The sequence below is a fragment of the Pelodiscus sinensis genome, chromosome 21 (genome assembly GCF_049634645.1).
Source record: "Pelodiscus sinensis isolate JC-2024 chromosome 21, ASM4963464v1, whole genome shotgun sequence".
Classification (NCBI taxonomy): domain Eukaryota; kingdom Metazoa; phylum Chordata; order Testudines; family Trionychidae; genus Pelodiscus; species Pelodiscus sinensis.
This window is the reverse complement of record NC_134731.1, coordinates 407,750-431,404: the sequence shown is the minus strand read 5'-3', so window position 1 is coordinate 431,404 and position 23,655 is coordinate 407,750. Positions and strand designations below refer to the sequence as shown.

The 23,655-nt window shown below is 48.6% G+C and overlaps 2 protein-coding genes across 2 annotated transcripts; one reads left to right on the top strand and one right to left on the bottom strand.

Moving 5' to 3' along the window:
- Window positions 1–470: 470 nt before the first annotated feature.
- Window positions 471–13,338, bottom strand: POLDIP2 (DNA polymerase delta interacting protein 2). Its single transcript, XM_075904462.1, has 11 exons — window positions 13,094–13,338; window positions 12,546–12,627; window positions 12,042–12,139; window positions 9,962–10,058; window positions 7,309–7,384; window positions 6,243–6,350; window positions 5,389–5,525; window positions 4,939–4,965; window positions 4,588–4,713; window positions 3,573–3,652; window positions 471–934 (listed from the first exon to the last, which is right to left on the bottom strand). The coding sequence occupies exons 1-11, from the start codon at window positions 13,249–13,251 to the stop codon at window positions 820–822; spliced, it is 1,104 nt and encodes a 367-aa protein (XP_075760577.1). The 5' UTR covers window positions 13,252–13,338; the 3' UTR covers window positions 471–819.
- Window position 13,339: 1 nt separating this feature from the next.
- Window positions 13,340–23,594, top strand: VMA12 (vacuolar ATPase assembly factor VMA12). The gene is made up of 6 exons (XM_075904464.1): window positions 13,340–13,660; window positions 20,129–20,202; window positions 20,376–20,465; window positions 21,439–21,481; window positions 22,223–22,335; window positions 22,514–23,594. The coding sequence occupies exons 1-6, from the start codon at window positions 13,465–13,467 to the stop codon at window positions 22,607–22,609; spliced, it is 612 nt and encodes a 203-aa protein (XP_075760579.1). The 5' UTR covers window positions 13,340–13,464; the 3' UTR covers window positions 22,610–23,594.
- Window positions 23,595–23,655: the final 61 nt, after the last annotated feature.

The window sequence follows — 23,655 nt, the reverse complement described above, 5'->3', positions numbered from 1 at the left end:
GTGGTGCCTGCAGTCACAAGTCTGCAAGGAAGGGCTGTCAGCAGCAGGCACCGAGCTGCACGTTTCCAAACCTAGGTACAGTGTGTGGACTGCAGAGAGGGAGGGACTTGCCTAGTGATCTTTAACTCAACTATGCTGACCATGCTTTGAGCTGCCGTCAGAGCACAAAGTGCTGACCTAAGCTGATCTGCACATGCCCATGCAATACTGTTATTACCCTTGCACTCCTTTGCAAAGGAGTGAAGGGGCTTGGCAGCAATTCAGGATAGAGCCTGGCAAGCAACGCTGCTCCAAATGGTATGCTCCACACAGTGGCTAGCAGGCCTCTTCAAGGGTAGCAGCACCATATTAGCACAGCTGGCTCACCTGCCTCAGGCAGAGAGGTGTGGCCTGATGCTGCTTTGCACAGCAGCACATAGGTGCCAGACTAGGGCAAGGTGGCTATGAGATCAGTGTCTTGACACACAAAGGAAGGTGCACAAACTAGAAGGGCCAGTTTATTAAAGATAATTCAAACACATTTGGGGAGGATCCAATCCTCTGAGTGGGCCCATCTTTCACAACAGCACATTTCTAAATCCCCGAAGCTCGGGCACCAGCCAGTGCCAGGGGGAGGAAAGGATCAACTAATACAGCTAATGATGCTTACAAGCTGCCTGAAAGAGCCAGTGTTAAAGTTCAAAAACTCCCCTTTAGCAATGGTTAAAACAAAATCATTTAGAAATATTTTAAAAGTTCCATATCCCTGGCTGCAGCAGGTTGGGAAGCAGAGGTCTGCATTGCACAACTGTTCTCCTTGGGCTCTGTGCTCAGACTGCTCTACCAGTGGAGGCCAGAAGGAGGCGTCTTCTCATCTTTGTTGCTTTCCAACGAGAAGGGTGGGATTCGGACATCAAAGTGGGAGCCATCAGGCCTCTCAAATCGAAACGTACCCCTGCAAAACAAAGGCAAAGACCAGGCTGACCAATGAATAACCTTCCCCACTCACAGTACAGCAACGGAATGGCATTTCCTGGGTCTCTGTGGGTCCCTCCCAACAACAGAAAAGCACCTTTGAGCCAGGCACGTCACCTCCTCTAATAATCTCTCTGAGGTAGGCCTAGCACAGATGCTCCAGGACAAGGCAGCCCACGGGGAAACACACCTCATGACAGCAGTTCCCAATCTTTCTTATACCGGAGTGGCAAACCCATTCACAAACTTTTGGCGACCCAGTAACATTTTATTTGAATATTTGCATATTCATCATGCAAATAATGGATATGCAAATAAAAGGTTACCTGTCTGCCAAAAGCCCCAGCCCCCAGAGCCTTCCAGGGCCAGCCTGAATCCCTACAGACCCCCCCCCCCCCATCCCCCAGCACCAGCCCCTGACCCCAGAATCCCCTGCAATCAAACCCCACCCCCAGTGCCAACCTCCCGACCGCAAAGCTCCCAGTGCCAGCCCCCTACCCCTTAAAGGCCGCTACCACCAAACTCCCCAGTGCCAGACTCCTGTTTCCAGAACTCCACTGCACCAACCATCCCCAGTGCCAGCCCCCAATATTAGCTCCATCCCCAGATCCCCCAGTGCCAGCCCTGCCCCCATAGTCCCCCACTATTAACCCTACCCCGTCATTCCAGTGCCAGCTCGCCACCCCAAATGCCCCAATGCCCCCCCAGTGTCAGCCCCTCACTTCTTAGAGCCCTCTAGAGCCCCCCCAGCATTAGCCCCACCCCTGGAACCCCCAGTGCCTGCCCCCGTCCCACTCACTTAGCCCTATGCTGCCTCCCAGCTGAACACTGCTGCCCGGGTCACTGCTGCTGTGAGGCTGCCATGCCGGGCTCTGCATGGCCCTCCCATGCACAGTGCTCTCCTATGTCCAGGAAGAGACGCTGCCCCTGCCCGGTGCTGGCTGGCTGAGAGGTGGGGAAGGGCATGCCTCTTCCAACAACCATGGCAGCAGGGGAGGTGCCGGACAGTGTATTCCAGCCCCGGACTCCAAAGTCACCGCAGCCCAGCAGCCAGAGGTCTGCAGCCTGCTGCCTCAGGACACCAGCAGAGAGTAGGACAATGCCCTCCTCAGACCAGACCACAGACAGGCTAGGTTAGGCCACCTGAGTTTAGTTTGCATACAGGTCAAGTTCACATTCTTATTTACCAGCAGAAGCAGTAATGGCTCAGTGCCCTGGAATCATTCCTTAAAGCCCCATCACCACCACTTTGGAAACTAGAGTTACTGCTTCAGGATGTCATCAGGGAAAGATTAAGCACCGACCACACATTTCCATAAACAGATAAGACAAACTGCCTTGTACAATACAGGATGTGACCAAGCAGGGATCAATGTTCCCTCTAATCTTTTTCATCCATGTGTGGAATAATTTGATGTGCACTGAGTGCATGTGTGTATGTGCACCACCAGGAGAAACAAAAACCTAGCTGTGAGTGCTCTGCTAGTCAGCTGGGCGGCATCTAAGTCTCTCCTGAATGGCTGCTCCAACCCACAATTTACAGGAAACACTGATAATACAATAGCTCCCAGACACATTCATCACCACCTGAGACTACCTATCAGACAGGAAGCCATGTGGATTGGTGATTCTGGGATTTCAGCCCCTTCCTTTCCCCATTGCTGGAATGACTTTCTACTTCTGGAGCCCTTGCCTTTCCTTTCAGACTGTTTGGGGAGGCACAGTCCAACAAGGAGCCCAAGGGGCTTTAATTCAACTGGCAGCAGAGGGGCTGGAACTGACTATCCCTGGTCTAGTAAACTTGCCAGACCAGGAAGCTTCAACCTGTGGTACATATTCCAGCTCAGCCCCGAGGAGGAACAACAGGTAGTTCGATTTAGGGCTTTAATTCAAAATACTGGGAATCTGGCGCATGTAGACGCGGGTAGTTAGTCCAGACTTGTGAATTTCCAAAACAGCGACCAGCCAGGAAGATGTAAATCAAGCGCGCGATATTTAAATCCTGGGCTTGATTTGCAACTTTGAATGCCTACATTAGCCTCCCTAGTTCGAACCAGGGGGCTAGTGTAGCCATACCCTTAGGGACTTAGTGATTGGGTGGTTGGTTTTCAATGCTGCTGATGTACATGGGACTGCACAAGGTGGGAACAATCCCAAGTGCCCGGCCGCTGGGGTCTGAATTTCAGACTCACTCTGGGAGACAGTCACTGCACTGCCCTTAGTAGAGCCCACTGGAGGAAACGCTAGTGAAGGCCTAGGATATAAGAGCTGAAACCCTGACCCAATACAACCCTGCCTCTGGCACTCAACAGGGAAATGAGCACATAACCAGATAATCTGGAAAGCTCCTTTGTAAGTCTGAGACCAGCTAAGGGAGGAGGACCCAGCTCGGAGCTTCTGCCAAGGCTCCTGGGCAATAGGGTTCCTACAGTCAACCTGGGACTATCGCTGAAGTCTAGCTAATGCAAACATGCACCCACCCTTAGTTGCTTTGTCCACACCCAGCAACTGACAAGTCATTTCAGAATCCCAGACTGAGCGCTCTTGGACACAGCCTGTCCTGGGTTATCATCGCCAACTGGGGGCTCTGCACGACCACCAGAGGGAATGTTCCTTACCACATGTGACCACTGGATGCCTGCAGGGAGACATGGCTGCTGTACTGAAATGCTGGCTGCTCTTTGGATAAGACTGGCTCCTGAGGACACAAAGAGACCCCACTGTATCAGTCAGATCCCTTTAGATTTCTCCATAGCCACCTATTAGCAGGTCTGTTTTGCCACAGAATTCACAGAGCTCCTCAGGCTTCAAAATGCTGCTTAGCAATTGTTCCTCTTTCACGTCTTGGCACTGCACAATAAAGGTCACACCTATATACCTGCACAGCATGACACAGTATTTCAGTCCCTCCCCCCCATAGTCAGATGGCTGGAAGGCTGAGTGAATTACAACCAGCTTCGGCTGACCAGGCTTGCGCTCTGCCCAATCCCCCAGAACCCAGACCTCCCAGCAGAAGTTCCTGCCCCACAGAGCTCTACCCCCCCATACCCATGTCCCCATTGTTGACCCCCCAACCATCTTCACCTGCAGAATCCCACTGCTCCTGTACCCAGAACCCCCAACAAGTCCATGTGCATCCAGATCTCCCACTGATCTGCCTACATAGAGATTGCCTCACACAGAAACTTCTCACCCACAAAACTCCTCCACACGTGGATCCTGCTGGGCTGAGCCTCCCAGCTGCACCAGGAACAGAGGGGTAGGGCCCTGGAGAGTTCCTGGGGCAGGCCTGACCCTTGCATGGTGTCAGGTGCAGCCTAACATCTGACTTCCTGTACTAGAGGAAGTGGGGGGCTTCAGAGTGATTTCCCTCCTCAACGCAGCAAGTGCTCCCCATTGCCATGCTGGAGCCACATTTATTGATAAAATGTGAAGACTCTTACAATACCATATGCATCACTTACTTTGGCACAGAATTCCCACAGGAGTAACTATCTGCAAGGAATTGTGCACAACTCTCTCGCAGTGCACACTTACTACCGTCACTGGAAGTGCCCATTACTGATAAACCACCCAAGGGTCAGTGCCTCAGATGGAGGCTATGTCTCAGGACACAGATCAGGCAATACGTACCCTTCCCACAACTCCTCGGCCCCGAACGGTTTCCAGGGTGCCAGACAAGCTAAATATCCTCCAGTGCCGCTCTCGCAGTTGTACCACCTCATTGTCAAGGTTCTCCAAGCGGATACAGTAACGCCACTGGAGAGGTGAGACACAAAGCCATCAGGAGCTGGAGCCAACAATCATAGGCCAGGTACCAGTCCACTTGCTGATGCCACTACTAAGAGCCACCCTCCATCAGAACCAATCATGACACATCAGTCTATAGCCACAGTGGGGCATCCCGTGCCCACAGCACAGAAACACCCTCCTAAGGCTTTTTTTTTTTTCTTTTCCCCCCTTACAGAAACACAAGGGACTTACCCAATAGACATGGGAATTCTGTGCTTCCTGTCAAAAGAAACAAACTAGTTTAATAGATGCCCTTTAGCTCAGCGCCAATGCCCTGGCAGCTATCAGCCCAGCACAAGCACACAGGACAGTGACTTGGCAATGCTAGTCTGACACAGACAAGCCACACGGCAGCACAGACTAAAGTACTCCCCAAATTCACCCATGAGTTAATCTCTCATTCTCGGGGTGGCACTGGCTGGAACATCTATGGAAATGTGCAACAGAAGAGCTTCAGGGATTCGCCAGTGACTGGAGAACTGACTAGACATGGTACCCATGCTAATCATGCCCTCTGTGCAGTTAGAAGCTGCCCAACTCCACATGCTGTTGGCTAGCAGATGGGACACATACCAGTTTAGTGTTTTAAATGGTTTGGAGAAAGTAACAATGGCGGGCACACTAGGTAAGATCCAGACCTACCCTCATGCCCATGTAGAAGGGGATGACAGTGACGCGGATATTCTCGGTGGTTTCTCGGTGCACATCAGACAGCTCTAACCAGGGATGATTCTTTTCCTGCCATGCACACAGCGTTTCCCTTGCTACAAAAGGTGGTACTGTAGGCAGTGGAAAGATGGCAACTTATCAAAGCAGCTATAGATAAGCTACTGAACTCCCATCTCTCAGACAGAGCAGCAGCAGCTTTTCCATGGCTACAGAAGTCAGTCTAAGGATGCTTATGTCTCCCACTCACCACAGCATGGCAATAGCCTTCACCCGAGACAATAAGCTGCAGATACCCATCTTCCTTTAGGAAGATGCTTCATAGCAGTACATGGCTCTGAAAAGGCTTTCACTAGGGCAGGGGTGGCCAACCTGTGGCTCCAGAGCCACATGCAGCTCTTCAGAAGTTAATATGAGGCTCCTTGCATAGGTACCAAATCCAGGGCTGGAGCTACAGGTGCCAACTTTCCACTGGGCTGGAGGGTGCTCACTGTTCAACCCCCAGCTCTGCCCTAGGCGCTGTCCCCCTAGGATCTTGCCACTTCCTACCCTCTCCACTGAGCCTGGCACACCCATGCTTCCCCCTTCCAGTATCTCCACTGAGACAGAGCTGATCCCAGTGGGCAGGAGGAAAAGGAGAAGGAGGCACTGACCGGTGGGGCTGCCCGTGGGCGGGATGTGCTGAGAGCAGTGATGGGGAGATGATATGGGCTGGTGACATAGAACTGTTGCTCTCTGACCATGTGCATTGGTAAATTCTGGCTCCTTCTCGGGTTTAGGTTAGCCACCCCTGCGCTAGGACAAGGCTCGAGGGGCAAGCAGTTAGTTACCTTTCGTCTGGTCGTACATAAGAAACCTCTCAAAGAGTTCATGCTGGATTGGCACCTGATCAGTGGAGCTGTAGGGAAGGATGTCTTCATGGCTTACATAGTCTAGACCTAGAAAAGAAACCCACATAAACCATTAAATACATTAGTAAAGGGAGATTCATAGGCGGTATCTTCACAGGGAAATAAATTACACTAATGAGCAGTAAAGAAAGAAGGCCTGGCAGAGGAAATTTAAAATAGCACAAGAACCCTCAACCTACAGGGCACTCCCTGGCAATTATTATTCACGTCTCACTTTACCACCTTTTCCAAAATGAATACATGCTCCTCCCCACATACCACTAGTGGCTACAAAAGAGATTACACTATCAGAAAAGAACTTCAGGTAGAGAACACAACAGAAGGAAAAACAGATATCTAGCAGCCCTAAAAATAAAGGAGGAGAAAGAAATGCAGAGTGTAGGATTTGCATACATCTATTGCTAAGTGGAGAGAGTGGGGTTTGGAGTCAACAGTTCAAAGTATCTGAGCAACAGTCAACTCCCTCATTCACCAAACTACTGATTCCAGATGAACACACCTCTTCCATAAATCTGAAGAACAGCACTATACATGCCAGTGATTTCACTGTTGTCCAGGAGGGCTAGAAACTGTAGCTAGGATAGGGCATTCTGGGTACCCATGAATGTACCTATGTAAACAGATCTATGTAGTGCTGTTACTAGACTACACTAGCAACAGAACCTCTCTCAGGGTATGTCTACACTACCCTCCTAATTCGAACTAGGAGGGTAATGTAGGCATACCGCACTTGCAAATGAAGCTCGGGATTTGAATTTCCCGGGCTTTATTTGCATGAAGCCGGCCGGTGCCATTTTTAAATGCCGGCAGTTCGAACCCCGTGCCGCGCGGCTACACGCGGCACGGAGTAGCTAGTTCGGATTAGGCTTCCTAATCTGAACTAGCTGTACTCCTCGTGGAATAGACATACCCTCAATCCTTCTAGCCTGATCTCATGAGAGTCTGCACCCTCTAGAAAGCTTAACACAGACAGCTCTTTACTCACCTGGTATGGCATAGAGGGCTCGACTGTCGTCATGATTTGCCAGGAACGTCACTGCTTCTGTCTGTGACCTCTGAGACTGAAAATAAGGGGGATTTAGAGCTCTGAATGGGCAATACTATAAGCTGGCTGCTGTTTTATTCTTCTTCTCTCAAGGTTGTAAATTTATCAGCTCAGAACAAACATTTCTCTCCTTTTTTAATCACCTAGAGGAAATCACAATTCAAACACTGACTAAAGAGAAGATTTTGTGACTATCTATTGCCTTTACCCAACCTGTCTTATACAAACACTAGCAGGCGAGGCCTGTTGTTAACCAGGCAAAGTCATTTTGAATAGCTTACACTTACAGGAATGTTCAAGAAATTAAATATATGTAATACAAGTTTTTATTAATGTGCTTGCAAAAGGGAAGTAAAAGAACAGTTTTAAATTTGAAGGATTTCAACTTCAGACATTACTCATTTTATTGAATAAGTTACCATGCATAGTACATTTGAATCAGAAACTCATAAAGCTTCTATTACTCTTTCCATAACTAATTTGAAATATTTTCTGATTTGTAACACTAAAAATTTTCTTTGCACTAAAATGACAGTTGTGAACAAGTGACTCAATTTTAATTTTGTTAGCTTTAATAAAAAAAATTGCTAAGTCATAATAGCTATGACTTTTTTCCCCAATGAAAAACAAAAATAAATTATTTAAACCTTTCACCCAGCATATTCTGGTGTAAAAAGTAGTGCATTCAGCTAATTTAAGTGGCAGGATTGTTTATGCAAAATTTGGTATCTTTAGGTAATCCTGAAGTATGAGTTTATTTTGCACAAACAAATCCACAAACAAACAAACTCTTCAAAATATATAATAGATCAGAGAGCTCATACTCCAGTATCTGCAAGAAGTTAGCCTAGGCAGAAGAAACTGACCTACTCAGAAGTGTAATGGTTAAACACTTCTGATGATCTTTTCCAGAATGATGACCTGGTAAAACAGAACCAGTTAGTCACCCCATTCACACCAGAGAGGAGGGGTGGGCAAAAGCCTCTCAGCGGGCCAAATCCGGCCTGTGAAGCAATTACAGGTCCTACCCCCAATCGGAGCTCAGCCTTGCCCCTCCACCCTCCCTCCTGTGCAGCTACTGCACAGGAGGCAGCATTGGGGCTGAGGCTCCTCAACAGAGCCCGGAGGCGCGATTTCCACAGCCATGCAGTCTGGGGCCTGCCCCAGAGGCTGGAGATGCCGTGGCCACGACACCTCCGGGGCAGCCTGTGGCCATGGTGCCGGTCCTGGACAGCATAGCTATGGCAGCTATGTCTCCGGCCTCCCTCCGGGGCAGCCAGGACAGCGTGGCTACAGCCGTTGCTGCAAGGGAGCACGAAGTCAGGTAAGATTCCCCCTCATGCCCAGACTGCCCCACTCCCACCCCAATCTCATCACTTCCCTCCCCCCTAAGACCCAGCACCCCCAGCTTGCTCTGACATCCTCCCTTGTTCCTGCTCCTTCCACCTGGCCAGACACTACTCCTAGCCTGCTTCTGCATCCCAGTTCCCTCCCAGATTCTGCACCCCATCCCTAGCCTACTTGCTGGCAGCCCTGTCTCTCACACAGTACCCCTCATTTTTGTCCCTAACCCAGAGCCTAAGGAGGTCCATAAAATCCATTAACTCCAGAATCCCAGAAACATAAATCTGGTCTATGGGAAGCCCTGAACCTTAGTTTCCCCTTCCCCTTTTTGAGGGGGGACATGATAGCCGTTTTCAGGTATCTAAAAGGGTGTCATAAGGAGGAGGGAGAAAACTTGTTCATCTTGGCCTCTGGGGATAGAACAAGAAGCAATGGGCTTAACTGCAGCAAGGGAGGTTTAGGTTGGACATTAGGAAAAAGTTCCTAACTGTCAAAGTAGTTAAACACTGGAATAAATTGCCCAGGGAGGTTGTGGAATCCCCATCTGTGGAGATATTTAAGAGTAGGTTAGATAAATGTCTATCAGGGATGGTCTAGACAGTATTGGGTCCTGCCATGGGGGCAGGGGGCTGGACTCGATGACCTCTCGAGGACCCTTCCAGTCCTAGTACTCTATGATTCTAGCCCCATGAAGCTGGGGCACCAGAGGAGTGAGGTCACAGTTGGGGCCACATCAGTGAGTGTTGGGGGGTTTTGGAGGAGATTTTGCTTCTTATCTGTGTGGGCCCCAACTGATTTTTTTGTGGTCTGTGACCCCAGACTCAAAAAGGGTTCCCCACCCCTCCCATAAATAAAAAACCCCATTGAAACCTTTTGTGTTGGACTTAATATTTTACTTTATTTAAAATGAAATTTGATAAACTAACACGAGAAAGTTAAAACGCTTAATCTGTTTCAATTTAAATTAAACTGTTCTTACTAGCTGCAGCTGGTTCAGAAAATAAGGTCATTGTACCCAGCAGGATAGTTCTCACCCCGCCCCTTCCACCCAAGGCCCCTCCCCTTCCGGGTCAGCCCACAGCCACTTCCAAAATTAGTGAAGTGGCCCCCCTTCCAAAATTATTGCCCATCCCTGCCACAGGGAAACATTAACTGCACCCTCCCACTCTTTCATTAAACTGTTGGGTGCATTTAAGGAATAGAAAAGAGATTACATTGTCAGTGACACCCAATGGTATCAGACACTTACTATATGTGGGCAATCCCGAGCATCTATTAGCACCTGATAGTAGGTATGAGTTTTGCCTTTCACTTCTTTGGATCCATGACTTGCACCGGTCTCACTCCTAAACAGAAAGACAAATTCTGAGCACAAGAGTCTCTTTCATTAGACTATACCTACACACAATTAGGAATTTTAAATTGCATTGAATCAGCTAATCAAGTAGTCGATGGAATTTCCATCGACCACTCAATTAGTCGCTAAGGGGGGAAACTGCAGAACCATAGCAGGGTTAGCTAACCCTGCTGCAGCCCTGCCTTTTAAATATATTAACAGCTGCCAGGCTCTTATTCCATTTACAAAGCAGATGCACAGCGTCTGGGACCAGGCACGAGCCGGTAATCAACTGATTCCCATCTTGCAATAGGTCCCCCACTTCACTTCTGCCTCCCCTGCCCACCCCACAGAGATAGTGCTGGGGGGGGGAACCGGGTTTCAAACCAGCTGCCTTTCCCCCATTCTTACTGCCTCTCTGACAGAGGCATCAAGGGGGGGCAACTAGCTGAGTCACAACTTGAATACCCGATAAGCATGTTTATTGAGTAGTTGACTAGTCGCTTACATCCCTACATGATTACACACACCAGCAGCAAGTTGGTACATAAAGGGGGAATAAGTTGTGTCACACATCAGGATGCATTTCTGATATGGATAAGGTATAAACAGTTGCTACCAGCAACAATTTCATTCTTAAAGAAAAAGTAGGTTGTGAATACACTTCAGGATCTCCAGTCACTCCATTTCAGTCAATATGAGTAGAGCCCTGTGGGGATACAAATTTTGTATCTAGAACTGCAAATTTGTGGATATCCACAGCTCATTTTTGCAGATAAAACTGTGTATCTGCATCCACATCTGCAAAAATGAGCCACAGATATCCGTGGATTTGCAGGACTCTAAATGTGAGATTCACACCACCTACATATGCAGCAATAAATTATGAGCAATGTCCCCTCCCCCCAAAAACAACAATGTCAGTGGCATGATAGCTCCAATTTACAGAGACTGAGACGAGTCCCACTAATCAGTTAGGCTTCTTATTTGGGTTCATGCTTTCACTCCACCCTTATTTTCAGTGTGTTCACTCCTCAGTCCTCCCCATATCAACCAAGATTCACTTGCAGGGTTCATTAGTTGCATTTAGAGACAGGTGAAAGACAAGGAGGCTCCATCTCTGAGGAGGCTCAACTGAACTTAGCTTGCCAAGAATGGAGACAAAATGAACTAGCTCAAATCACTAGGAACCAATACAGCAACCTGCATCTAAATCCACCTCAAAGAGCTAAGGATATTTTTCTTAACATTCTACCACTATTTCCTGAAACCTTTGTCCCATCTTTTAAATGAGTCTACATTAATACCAAAATAGCTTCTTTTATTATGAACACATTTCTCCCAGTTTGGTGCTCACTAGGGCCATAATAGTGTATTCAACAAAACAACCAATAAGCCGGTGCTTATTGAGTAACGCTATCAACTACACACAACACTCCTCTCCCCCCTCACAAGTAAATTTTTTAGTGAGCTGGCCAAGAGGTTGGCTCAGTCCCAACTCACACTGGGACCTAGCATCAACCCTCACTGCAGCTCTGTACTACAAGCACTAAGAGCTGGCGTGCGTGCAGGCTGGCTCAGTCCTGGCTCATGCTGGGACCAGCATCAACCCCTGTGCTGGCTCTTAGGGTACATCTAGACTACATGCCTCTAGCAACAGAGGCATGTAGATTAGACTACCCGGCATAGGAAAATGAAGCGGCGATTTAAATAATCGCCGCTTCATTTAAATTTACATGGCTACCGCACTGAGCCGATCGGCTGTTCGTCAGCTCAACGCGGTAGTCTGGACGTTCCGCGGTGGACATCAAAGATATTTGTCAACCTCCCAGGTATGCCTCATCCCAGTTTTTGTTGACTACACAATTAACAAATTACTCACTTCTTAACACCCACTTGAGGCTTTGCCCCACTCTTTCCTAAAACCTCAGAGCAGGAAAAACAGTAAAAGGCTTAAATATAACAACAGCATGGGAAAAAGCCAACTCCTTACTTTTCTGGAACAGGAGAAGCAACATCCCGATCATACAACCTGGCTTGCCAGGGAAACAGAACTATTCCTCGATATCCAAATACACTGTGAAGAAATAGCTGAAAGGGGAGGGAAAATCATAAACTTCAGTCCTGTGATAATTCACAGCCAATAGACTAAAACCCATGAACAATAAAGGAAAGGACGAACCACCTCACATTTCTAAGCAGGCAGCATTTTATTTTTATTATGCAGGAAGAAGCAGCACGATATGGACACAACCTAGATTGATGGGGCAGGAGAGAAGAAAGAATCCAAGCCTCACTCCATTGCAGGGCTCTAGAGGAGAGCGGAGACAGCACAGGGTGCCCAGCGGGCTTAGGGGGCGATAACTGGGAATGCGGCCAACGAAAGGCGCGGGGCGCGGCAGCCCTGTGGGCTCGGCAGAGGCAGCAGGTTCCAGCCGCTGCGTGGCACCTTCAGTATCGCGGGCAGGAGCAGCGCGCTCGGCGCGGCCCCGCCTACCTGGCCCGTTTCGTATTTGCCGTGCTGCCTGGGCACCTCGAACACCCCCACGGTCTCCAGCACTTTGCCTTCGGCCCGGTGCCTGCGGGGAGACCGGCAGCCGCTCAGGCCGGGCGCGCGGGGCAGCCCCACAGTCCGCCCCCCCCCGGCCGGCCCCCCCAGCCCCAGCTTCGCCCCGCCCCCCCGCCCCCCGCTTCCTCCCGGCCCCCCCCCCAGCCCCAGCTTCGCCCCGCCCCCCCGACCCCCGCTTCCTCCCGGCCCCCCCCAGCCCCAGCTTCACCCCGCCCCCCCGACCCCCGCTTCCTCCCGGCCCCCCCCAGCCCCAGCTTCACCCCGCCCCCCCGACCCCCGCTTCCTCCCGGCCCCCCCCGCCCCAGCTTCGCCCCGCCCCCCCGACCCCCGCTTCCTCCCGGCCCCAGCCCCAGCTTCGCCCCGCCCCCCCGACCCCCGCTTCCTCCCGGCCCCCCCCAGCCCCAGCTTCGCCCCGCCCCCCCGACCGGCCCCCCCCAGCCCCAGCTTCGCCCCGCCCCCCGCTTCCCCGGCCTCACCTGGACGAGAGAAGGCGGCGCGGCGGCGGCCAGGCCCCGGCCCCCCCCGCACACAGCGCCCGCAGGCCGTGGCTCGCGGCCGCCCGGGGCGGCAGGGCCCGGGCCCGGCACCCGCTCAGAGCCGCCACCAGGTAGCGCCGCGCCGCGCAGCCCGACATCCCGCGCGCCGAGGCGGGGACAACGGCGGCCGAGCCCTGTCACCACCACCAGACCACAATGCACCGCACCATGGCGAACCCTGCCGGTTGCGCAACGGCCGCCTTCCCAGCGTCCTTTGCGGCCGGCATCCTTCCCCTCCCCCGAAGCCCGCTCGCCATGATTGATCCGGAATGCCCTGGCCTATGGTCATGTGACCGCCCGCCCTGTTCAAGATGGCGTCCTCCATGCGCGTCGGGGAGCGGCTGGCGCGGGCGGCAGCCTCCGCCAGCGGGGAGCTCGAGCGGCTTCCCCTGGAGCTGCGGGCGGAGCTGGAGGCGGCCTTGGCCGCCCAGGCCGACGGGCGTGGCCCCGGCCTCCTCGTCCCCTTCAGCCTGCTACGGAAGTTGCAGGGCGCCCTGCGCCAAGCAGGTAAGAGACGCCCCGGGGCCGGGGCCTGCGGCTGCGCTGACTGTAGCCTCGGCCGCGACCCTTCCTGGCGGAGCCTCCAGCCAGCGCAGCCCCTGGACGATCACGACGAGGACATTTGCTTCCATCCAAAGATCTTGAAAGGTCCCCAAAGCATTGTTGGCAAGGCGTGGACAGTGTTACCTGCTGCAAAGTGGGGACCTTTGTATGAATGATAAATCTATGCAACAGAGCCTGCAACCAAATTATGCTTTTGTAAACTCTTACAACCTAAGGGCTTTGGTTTCTTCGACCATGGGACTCTGTTCCAGGCACAAGGATTGTTAGGAAGAGATGGGATCCACTTAACCAAGAGAAGAATGAGCATCTTCGAGGGCAGGCTTGCAAACCTAGCGAGGAGGCTTTAAACTAGGTTCATTGGGGGACTGTGACCCAAGCCCTGAGGTAAGTGAGGAAGTCAGATACCGGGAAGAAACACAAGGAGGAACAAGCAACAAAAGAGGATCCCTGATTTGAATGAAGAAAGTAGGGCGATCAGCTGGTTATCTAAGGTGTTTGTACACAAATGCGAGAAGCCTGGGAAATAAACAGGAAGAATTAAAAGCCCTGGCCCAGTTGAAGAACTATGATGTGATTGGAATAATGGAGACTTGGTGGGATGACTTGAATGACTGGAGCACTGTTATGTGAGGAGGCGTTACACTGTATGTAAGAGAGCAGTATGATTGCTTGGCACTCCAGTATTTTGAGGAAGAAAAGACTATTGAGAGTATATGGATTAAGTTCAGAGGTGGAAGCAACAGGGGTGAGGTTATGGTTGGTGTCTGCTATAGACTGCCAGATCAGGTGGATGAGATAGAGGAGGCTTTCTTTGGACAGCTGAGAGAAGCTTCCAGATCACAGGCCCTGGTTCTCATGGGCGACTTTAATCACCCTGACATCTGTTGGGAGACCAATACAGCAGTACACAGACAATCCAGAAAGTTTTTGGACAATGTTAGGAATAGCTTCTTGGTACAAGTGCTGAAGGAACCAACCAGGGGCCATGCGCAGCTTGACCTGCTGCTCACAAACAGAGAGGAACTAGTAGGGGAAGTAGAGGTGGGTGACAACCTGGGAAGCAGTGATCATGAGATGATAGATTTCAGGATCCTGACCAAAGGAAGAAAGGAGAGCAGCAAAATACACACCCTGGACTTCAGAAGAGCAGACTTTGACTCCCTCAGAGAACTGATGGGCAGGATTCCCTGGGATGCTTACATGAAGGGGAAAGGAGTCCAAGAGAGCTGGCAGTATTTTAAAGAAGCCTTACTCAAGGCACAGGAAAAAACCATCCCGATGCGCAGCAAGAAAAGCAAATATGATAGGCGACCAGATTGGCTTACCAGGGACATCCTTGGTAAGCTTAAACACAAAAAGGAAGCTTACAAGAAGTGGAAAATTGGACTGATGACTAGGGAGGAGTATAAATATATTGCTTGAGGATGCAGTGGAGTTATCAAGAAGGCGAAAGCGCAATTGGAAATGCAGCTAGCAAGGGTTGTGAAGGATAAGAGAGGTTTCTACTGGCATGTTAGCAATAAGAAGGTGATCAGAGAGTGTGTGGGGCCCTTACTGGATGAGGGAGGTAACCTAGTGACAGATGATATGGGAAAAGCTGAAGTACTCGATGCTTTCTTGCCTCTGTCTTCACGGACAAGGTCAGCTCCCAGACAAATGCAATAGGCAGCGCAGTATGGGAAGGAAGTGGACAGCCCTTGGTGGGGAAAGAACAAGTTAGAAACTATTTAGAAAAGCTAAACATACACAAATCCGTGGGCCAGGATTTAATGCATACGAGGGTACTGAGGGAATTGGCAAATGTCATTGTGGAGCCTGTGACCATTATCTTCAAAAACTTGTGGAGATCAGGAGAGATCCCAGATGATTGGGGAAAAAGGCAAATGTAGTGCCCATCTTTAAAAAAGGGAAGGAGAACAATCCAGAGAACTACAGACCAGTCAGCCTTACCTCAGTCCCCGGAAAAATCATGAAGGGGCTCCTCAAGGAATCCATTGTGAAGCACTTGGAAGAGGGGAAAGTGATCAAGAATAGTCAACATGGATTCACGAAGGGCAAGTCATGCCTGACCAATCTGATTAGCTTCTATGATGAGGTAACTGGCTCTGTGTATATGGGAAAGTCAGTGGATGTGATATACCTTGACTTTAGCAAGGCTTTTGATACGGTCTCCCACAATATCCTTGGCAGCAAGTTAAGGGAATATGGAGTGGATAAATGGACTGTAAGATGGATAGAAAGCTGGCTAGACTGTCAGGCCCAATGGGTAGTGATCAACGGCTCAATGTCTGCTTGGCGGTTGGTTTCTAGCGGAGTGCCCCAAGGATCTGTTCTGGGACTGGTTTTGTTCAACATCTGTATTAATGACCTGGATGAGGGGATGGATTGCACCCTCAGCAAGTTTGCAGATGACACTAAGCTAGGGGGAGAGGTAGATATGCTGGGGGGCAGAGATAAGGTCCAGAGTGACTTAGACAAATTGGAGGATTGGGCCACAAGAAATCTGATGGAAGTTCAACAAAGGACAAGTGTAGAATCCTACACTTGGGACGGAAGAATCCCAGGCATTGTTACAGGCTGGGGACCAACCAGCTAAGTAGTAGTTCTGCAGAAAAGGACCTGGGGATTACAGTGGATGAGAAGCTGGAGATGAGTGAACAGTGTGCCCTTGTAGCCAAGAGGGCCAATGGCATATTAGGATGCATTAGGAGGAACATTGCCAGCATATCCAGAGAAGTGATTATTCCCCTTTATTCCACTCTGGTGAGGCCACATCTGGAGTAGTGTGTCCAGTTTTGGGCCCCCCACTATAGAAAGGATGTGGATGCATTGGAGAAGGTCCAGTGGAGGGTGACCAAAATTATAAGGGGCCCATTTCATCTTTGCCCACGAAACTTTATGCTCCAACACTTCGGTTAGTCTATAAGGTGCCACAGGACTCCTCACCACTTTTGCAGATTCATGCTAACATGGCTACCCCTCTGATACTCGACAGAATGGTAAGGGGGCTGGAGCGCATGTCCTATGAGGAAAGACTGAGGGATTTGGATTTGTTTAGTCTGCAGAAGAGAAGAGTGAGGGGGGATTTGAGAGCAGCCTTCAACTTCCTGAAGGGAGGTTCCAAAGAGGATGGAGAGAGGCTGTTCTCAGTAGTGACAGATGGCAGAACAAGGAGCAGTGGGCTCAAGTTACAGTGGGAGAGGTCCAAATTGGATATTAGGAAAAGCTATTTCACTGGGAGGGTGGTGAAGTACTGGAATGGGTTATCTAGGGAGGTGTTGGAATCCCCATTCCTAGAGGTTTTTATGTCTTGGCTTGACAAAGCCCTCGCTGGGTTGATTTAGTTGGGATTGGTCCTGCCTTGGGCCGGGGGCTGGACTTGATCATAGAATAATAGGATTGGAAGGGACCTCAAGAGGTCATCGAGTCCAGCCCCCCGCCCTCAAGGCAGGACCAAGCTCCGTCTACACCATCCCTGACAGATGTCTATCTAACCTGTTCTTAAATATCTCCAGAGAGGGAGATTCCACCACCTCCCTTGGCAATTTATTCCAATATTTGACCACCCTGACAGTTAGGAATTTTTTCCTAATGTCCAATCTAAACCTCCCCTGCTGCACTTTAAGCCCATTACTCCTTGTCCTGTCCTCAGAAACCAAGAGGAACAAATTTTCTCCTTCCTCCTTGTGACACCCTTTTAGATATTTGAAAACCGCTATCATGTCCCCCCTTAATCTTCTTTTTTCCAAACTAAACAAGCCCAGTTCATGAAGCCTGGCTTCATAGGTCATGTTCTCTAAACCTTTCATCATTCTTGTCGCTCTTCTCTGCACCCTTTCCAATTTCTCCACATCTTTCTTGAAATGTGGCGCCCAGAACTGGACACAGTACTCCAGCTGAGGCCTAACTAGTGCAGAGTAGAGCGGCAGAATGACTTCACGAGTTTTGCTTACAACACACCTGTTGATACAACCTAGAATCATATTTGCTTTTTTTGCAACAGCATCACACTGTTGACTCATATTCAACTTGTGGTCCGCTATGACCCCTAGATCCCTTTCCGCCATGCTCCTTCCTAGACAGTGGCTTCCCATCTTGTATGTATGGAACTGATTGTTCCTTCCTAAGTGGAGCACTTTGCATTTCTCTTTATTAAACCTCATCCTGTTTACCTCTGACCATTTCTCTAACTTGCTAAGGTCATTTTGAATTATGTCCCTATCCTCCAAAGAAGTTGCAACCCCACCCAGTTTGGTATAATCTGCAAACTTAATAAGCGTACTCTCTATCCCAATATCTACATCATTGATGAAGATATTGAACAGTACGGGTCCCGAAACAGACCCTTGAGGAACTCCACTTGTTATCCCTTTCCAGCAGGATTTAGCACCGTTAACAACAACTCTCTGACTACGGTTATCCAGCCAATTATGCACCCACCTTATCGTGGCCCTATCTAAGTTATATTTGCCTAGTTTATCAATAAGAATATCATGCGAGACCGTATCAAATGCCTTACTAAAGTCTAGGTATGTGACATCCACCGCTTCTCCCTTATCCACAAGGCTCGTTATCCTATCAAAGAAAGCTATCAGATTAGTTTGGCATGACTTGTTCTTCACAAACCCATGCTGGCTATTCCCTATCACTTTATTACCTTCCAAGTATTTGCATATGATTTCCTTAATTACCTGCTCCATTATCTTCCCCGGGACAGATGTTAAACTGACCGGTCTGTAGTTTCCTGGGTTGTTCTTATTCCCCTTTTTATAGCTGGGCACAATATTTGCCCTTTTCCAGTCTTCTGGAATCTCCCGTCTGCCATGATTTTTCAAAAATCATAGCTAAAGGCTCAGATACCTCCTCCATCAGCTCCTTGAGTATCCTGGGATGCATTTCATCAGGACCTGGTGACTTGCTGACATCTAACTTTCCTAAGTGATTTTTAACTTGTTCTTTGTGTAGCCTATCTTCAAAACTTACCCTCTCTCTGCTTGTATTCACTACGTTAGGCACACCTCCAGACTTCTCGGTGAAGACCGAAATAAAGAAGTAATTGAGCATCTCTGCCATTTCCAAGTTTCCTGTTACTGCTTCTCCCTCCTCACTAAGCAGTGGGCCTCTTGAGGTCTCTTCCAGCTCTATGATTCTGTTTTCTAGGGGTTTAACTGGTCCCTGGATGGTGGGTTTTTCTAAAGTAACCTCCAGGCTTCCCAAAATAACCTATTTTCCCCTCCAGTAATGGGACCCAAAAACTTGACCCTACCTTCTGTCTGCTGTGAGTGCCAGAGCCTTTATTTCCCTCCCTGAAATCCTTTTGGTTCCTTTCACCTCCATTACCTCTGCTTCTCTATGGTCTCTTCAAGCCCCAGTTCTCCCACACAATACTGCTGCTCCCTTCCTCACATGTACAAAGACGCATAAACATGTTTAGCACAATCTTCAGGCTACTGTTTTACTTCAGGCTTCATTTTTGTCTATAAAAACCTTCATGGAATTGAGTCATGTGATTTATAGACCTTGTCTTTCTATTTCCCTCTTGTCTGGTACTATCCACCTCTATCCTTTGACAGGATGGCCGGTATTTGTGCTGTAGCACATTTCTCTTCCAACTCTTGCTTCCAGAGACCCCTTTTGGTATCTGTCTCGTCATGCCTATATCTATTATGTGTTTCTTTTCCTATTGCAGGAACAATGATTGCATAATTGACACCTTTAGTGGCATAAATTGGGCTTTTTCATGGCTCTTTCACTTTGGGCAAATCACTTAACACCTACCCCTTAGTTTCCTCATTTGTAAAATGAGAGTAATACTTAGTGACTTCACAGAGTATGGGTGGCCTAAGTTATGGTTTTTAAAATGGATTGAAATCTTCAGCTGGTAGTTGTTAGACAAGTGTATAGAATTTAATTCCTCTGAAGTGCTTGGGAATCCATTGTGACTAAAAAATTCTACAAAACTTTTAAGTAACAGTTTTATCCACAAAAAGTCTCTGAATTGGCTAAATGAAAACTATTGCAAAGTGTAAAAATGCAAGTTAAACAGTCAAAATAAAACCTCTCATTTGGCTCTTTCCTCACTTAACAACTTCATTGCTCAAACTGATCTCAAATCAAATTTAAAATGTAGTTATAATGCTACTTGTCTTTCATTCATCTGAATGGAAAGGATTTTTATATTGTTCTTATTGACACTATGTAACTGAATTAAAATGGCTGTTTTTTAAAAAATTGCTGCTGTTTTACCATTCTGTTTAACACACACACTTTGATGATCTTGGAGACACTTCTTATGTTTCATCCTTGATGTTACTTAGTTTAGGGATCCAGAGAACGACCTGGATGTTACATTTGACTGCTCTGCCTGCTTTTTTGAACCAAAAGGATTTAGAGGAACTCTTTATGTTTTAGGTTTTCCAGTCTATCTTCATGAACTACTGGAAGGCAGCGAGATCTATCTCCCTGAAGTGGAGAAACCTCCAAGGGTATGTAACAAGCATGGAATAAATGCTGGCTACAGCTGTGGCTGGTACACTGTTTTCATCTCTTAGCTAGGGATGCCAAAGCTAGATGTTTTCCATGTGTCAATAAATGTACAGATTAACTAATGGCACCTCACCTCTCATTGCAGTTTCTCTTGTTTATTAATTATCTTTAGAATCCAGAGTTGGTGGCCCGTCTGGAGAAGATAAAGGCTAAACTAGCCAATGAGGAATACAAGCGGATAACAAGAAACATCAACTGCCAGGTCTGAAGAAAGGCATGGAAGATACCAAATCAAAGATCAGTCTGTTCTCTAATGTTAAAGTAACAAGGGACTCAGCACAACTATTTAGTAATGAATTTAGGTCCCAGGTTCTTTGGTCTGGTATCTCCAGATGCAAAAGCAACTCAGTTCTTGTGAAAATGTCATATAAGGCTTTCCCATGGCCCTGACTGGCTTATCCAAGAGTATCATTGTTGGGCTCCAGAGTAGGGATGTTAAAATGCATGTAATTAGCTAATTGAGTAGTCGATGGATTTTGGATTAGTTGATGGGGGTGGGGGGAACTGTAGAGCCGCAGTGAGGTTAGCTCCCAGCCCCGGAAGCTAACCCTGCTGTGGCTTTGTCTTTCAAATGTGTTAAGTGCTGCCAGGTCCAGGTCCCTCACTCCTGGTCCCCTAGCTGCACCTCTACTTTTTAAATGGATTCAGAGGCACAGCATTGGGGACCAGTCATGAGCCTGGAATCAGCCGATTCCCAGCTCGCAACCAGTCCCCTGCTATTGCCCTCCCCAGGGAGATGATGCTGGGGGGAAACTGGCTTTTAAGCCAGCGCTGGCTCCTGCTCCCCCCACTTGCTGCCTCTCTCTGGTAAGAGGCAGCAAGTGGGGGTAGTGACTAGTTGATAAGCATATGCTTATTGGGTAGTTGGCTAGTTGCTTACATCCCCACTCCAGAGTCCCTCTAAAGGAATGAGGACTGATGCAGCACGAGGCCTTTGAAGGGAGAAAGAGAAGTGGTGGAAGTCTTTTTTTCCCTCCTAAAAACAGGGCGACCAAATCTGTATTTTAAACACAAGAACCTGAGCATCAGGGTAGTATCCATACAAACTTACTGATTGAATATAGTTCTAGTCGCAGTGGGGCAGAAATGCATGATGTTTTACTGGGATTGTCTGCCCTATGCAATTGACACTTGGGGTGGAATAGGTTTTTTTAACCCTGTTCTTCTCCTCTTAGGAATTGAACCAGTATGGGACTCTAGCTGATTTGGGAAGGCAAGGTGAGCGCTATCAACACCAGAGGAAACCAGACTGGATATGGGTGACATGGGAGGGATCAGGGGAGGATTACCTGTTGTGTTCCCTCCCTCTGGGGCATCTGATTTTGGCCACTGTCAGCAGACAGGATACTGGGCTGGATGGACCTTTGCTCTGACCCAGTGTGGCCGTTCTTATGTTCAGACAGTAAACAGCAAGCAGGCAGAAAACAATCTCTGAGAAGTAAATCATTCTACCCATCCTCAAAGATGGGGCAGCCCCACCCTTCTTGGAGGATGTTAGCACTAGATGGCTTGAAATAAGGGAGCTATTCTAAACAATAAATACTGACAAGGGATGATTATGCAGCATGTCAGAGCTTGAAGGATTTTGAAGAGCCTCAAGGATTGGGAGTTTGGATCAAAAGGAGAGAGCATGGTGCCCAAAGAAGAGAGAACCTCCCCCGTGACACTTTGTTTCCAGCTTACTTCTCTCTGACTAATGGTATGCCTCTGCTGCAGTTTGCAGGCAGAGGGTGAATTTAAGTGTTTTAAATCAAAATTGCTTCTTCAAAAGAAGGGAGTTTATTTTCTAAAGGTAAAGGCAAGTTTACTCGAGTATTTTTCTGCCTGAACAATAGGGAAGGTAGTGGCAGATCCAGCTAGTGATACTGTAGCTTACCCAACCCCCTTTATGTTGCATACTAATAACAAACAGCTTTTATCTGCAAATGCTTCTGCTGACGTTTCTCCCCTCCACTCCAGTTAGGTCCATGAAAGCTGTGGTCATCACCATATTCAACTTCATTGTCACGGTGGTGGCTGCATTTGCCTGCACATACCTCGGCAGTCAATACGTCTTCACAGAAACAGCAGCGGTGAGTGACAGCTGGGACTTCCCCCCCCTTCCCCCCCCCCCACCCTGAATGTCTTTTGGCATGTTCAGAGCACGTTGGCGTTCCTGCCAGGGTCCTTCCATTTCCACTAAGCACAGGAGGCTGAATGGAGAGCTCCAGCAGCATCAATTAAACTTTCCTTTTCTTCTTTTCCCCCCAGCGTGTGCTGTCAGCTGTGATCGTGGCTTCAGTGGTGGGTTTGGCTGAACTGTACGTCATGGTGCGGACCGTGGAAGGGGAGCTTGGAGGACTGTAGTCAGGAGACTATCATTTAGACTGTGATCCTTACACTAGGAGGTCTTTTACACCTCTGTGGGTTAATTATTTGTCCACAGGTATGTTTGGTTCTGGTCTAGTGGATCCCGGTGCTTCCTACAGTTTCCTCGCACCATGTCCCTTGCCTGTCTGCCGCAGTTGAAATGGATTCCCAGATGCACTGGCTGGGGATTCTGGCATGGAACAGAAGAGTCAGCAGCAGTGGGAGGATTCCAGTCCATGAATGGGACAGGGAGAGGTGGGGGGTTTGTTGCTGCCTCTCATCTTCTAGCTCTGTCCCTTGTTAGAAACAAATGAATTCCGTGTGCACAAGAATGACTTTCTCCTGCCCCAAGGCAGATTCCTAGGGTGGAGATGCTGCACATGAAATGCCTGCACTGAGTATCTGGGCTTCTCTCTGTCCTCTTTAGCTTCTGCTCTATCACTTCTAGCAAAGCCACTTCTTTAATGCTCTTCACTGTCCTGCATGATGCTCTAGGTAGACAGTGTTAGGGGAGAGCAGAGTTTGTACAGAGCATGAGCACTGCCAGCTCTTGACTGAAGCAGGGATGCCTGGCCCAGGCCTGCACTCATGGCAGTGTATTTTCTCCCCCATGCAGCCAGCTGCTCTCCTGGAGAATGAGGGCTCCTTCTCCCATGCTGGTCTTCCCATAATGGAAAATTGCCTAACTCAAAAGGTGTTGCTGCCAATACAGGAAATTCTTTATCTGTTAAGAAAGGTCTTCTAGAGAAACTGATCGCAGAAGTATATATTAAAGATGGCTTAGGTATAGGTAATCATATCTTACAAACAGTCTGAATATAGATACATGTGCTACTTTAATAAGGCCAATTTTTCAAAGCTCAAAACAGTTGACCCAAATGAGCTGGGAGGGGAGATTTAAGCACAAAAATGTAAATTATAATTGGAATAATTTAAGAATTCCTTACTAGATGTCCAAAATTATATAAACAAGGAAGAAGGAGATACTGGTTAAAAACTGACTTTGTTTGGAGGGGAAAGGAAGGCAGATATTAAAAAATACG

Coding starts and splice junctions, on each gene's coding strand:
- POLDIP2 (XM_075904462.1), bottom strand. CDS start 13,251: ATGTCGGGCTGCGCGGCGCGGCGCTACCTGGTGGCGGCTCTGAGCGGG. Junction 10,059..12,041: donor GCTTCTCCTGTTCCAGAAAA/GTAAGGAGTTGG, acceptor CTTTCTGTTTAG/GAGTGAGACCGGTGCAAGTC. Junction 6,351..7,308: donor AGCCCTCTATGCCATACCAG/GTGAGTAAAGAG, acceptor TTTCTTTTCTAG/GTCTAGACTATGTAAGCCAT.
- VMA12 (XM_075904464.1), top strand. CDS start 13,465: ATGGCGTCCTCCATGCGCGTCGGGGAGCGGCTGGCGCGGGCGGCAGCC. Junction 20,466..21,438: donor CAAGAAACATCAACTGCCAG/GTCTGAAGAAAG, acceptor TTCTCCTCTTAG/GAATTGAACCAGTATGGGAC. Junction 22,336..22,513: donor TCTTCACAGAAACAGCAGCG/GTGAGTGACAGC, acceptor TTTTCCCCCCAG/CGTGTGCTGTCAGCTGTGAT.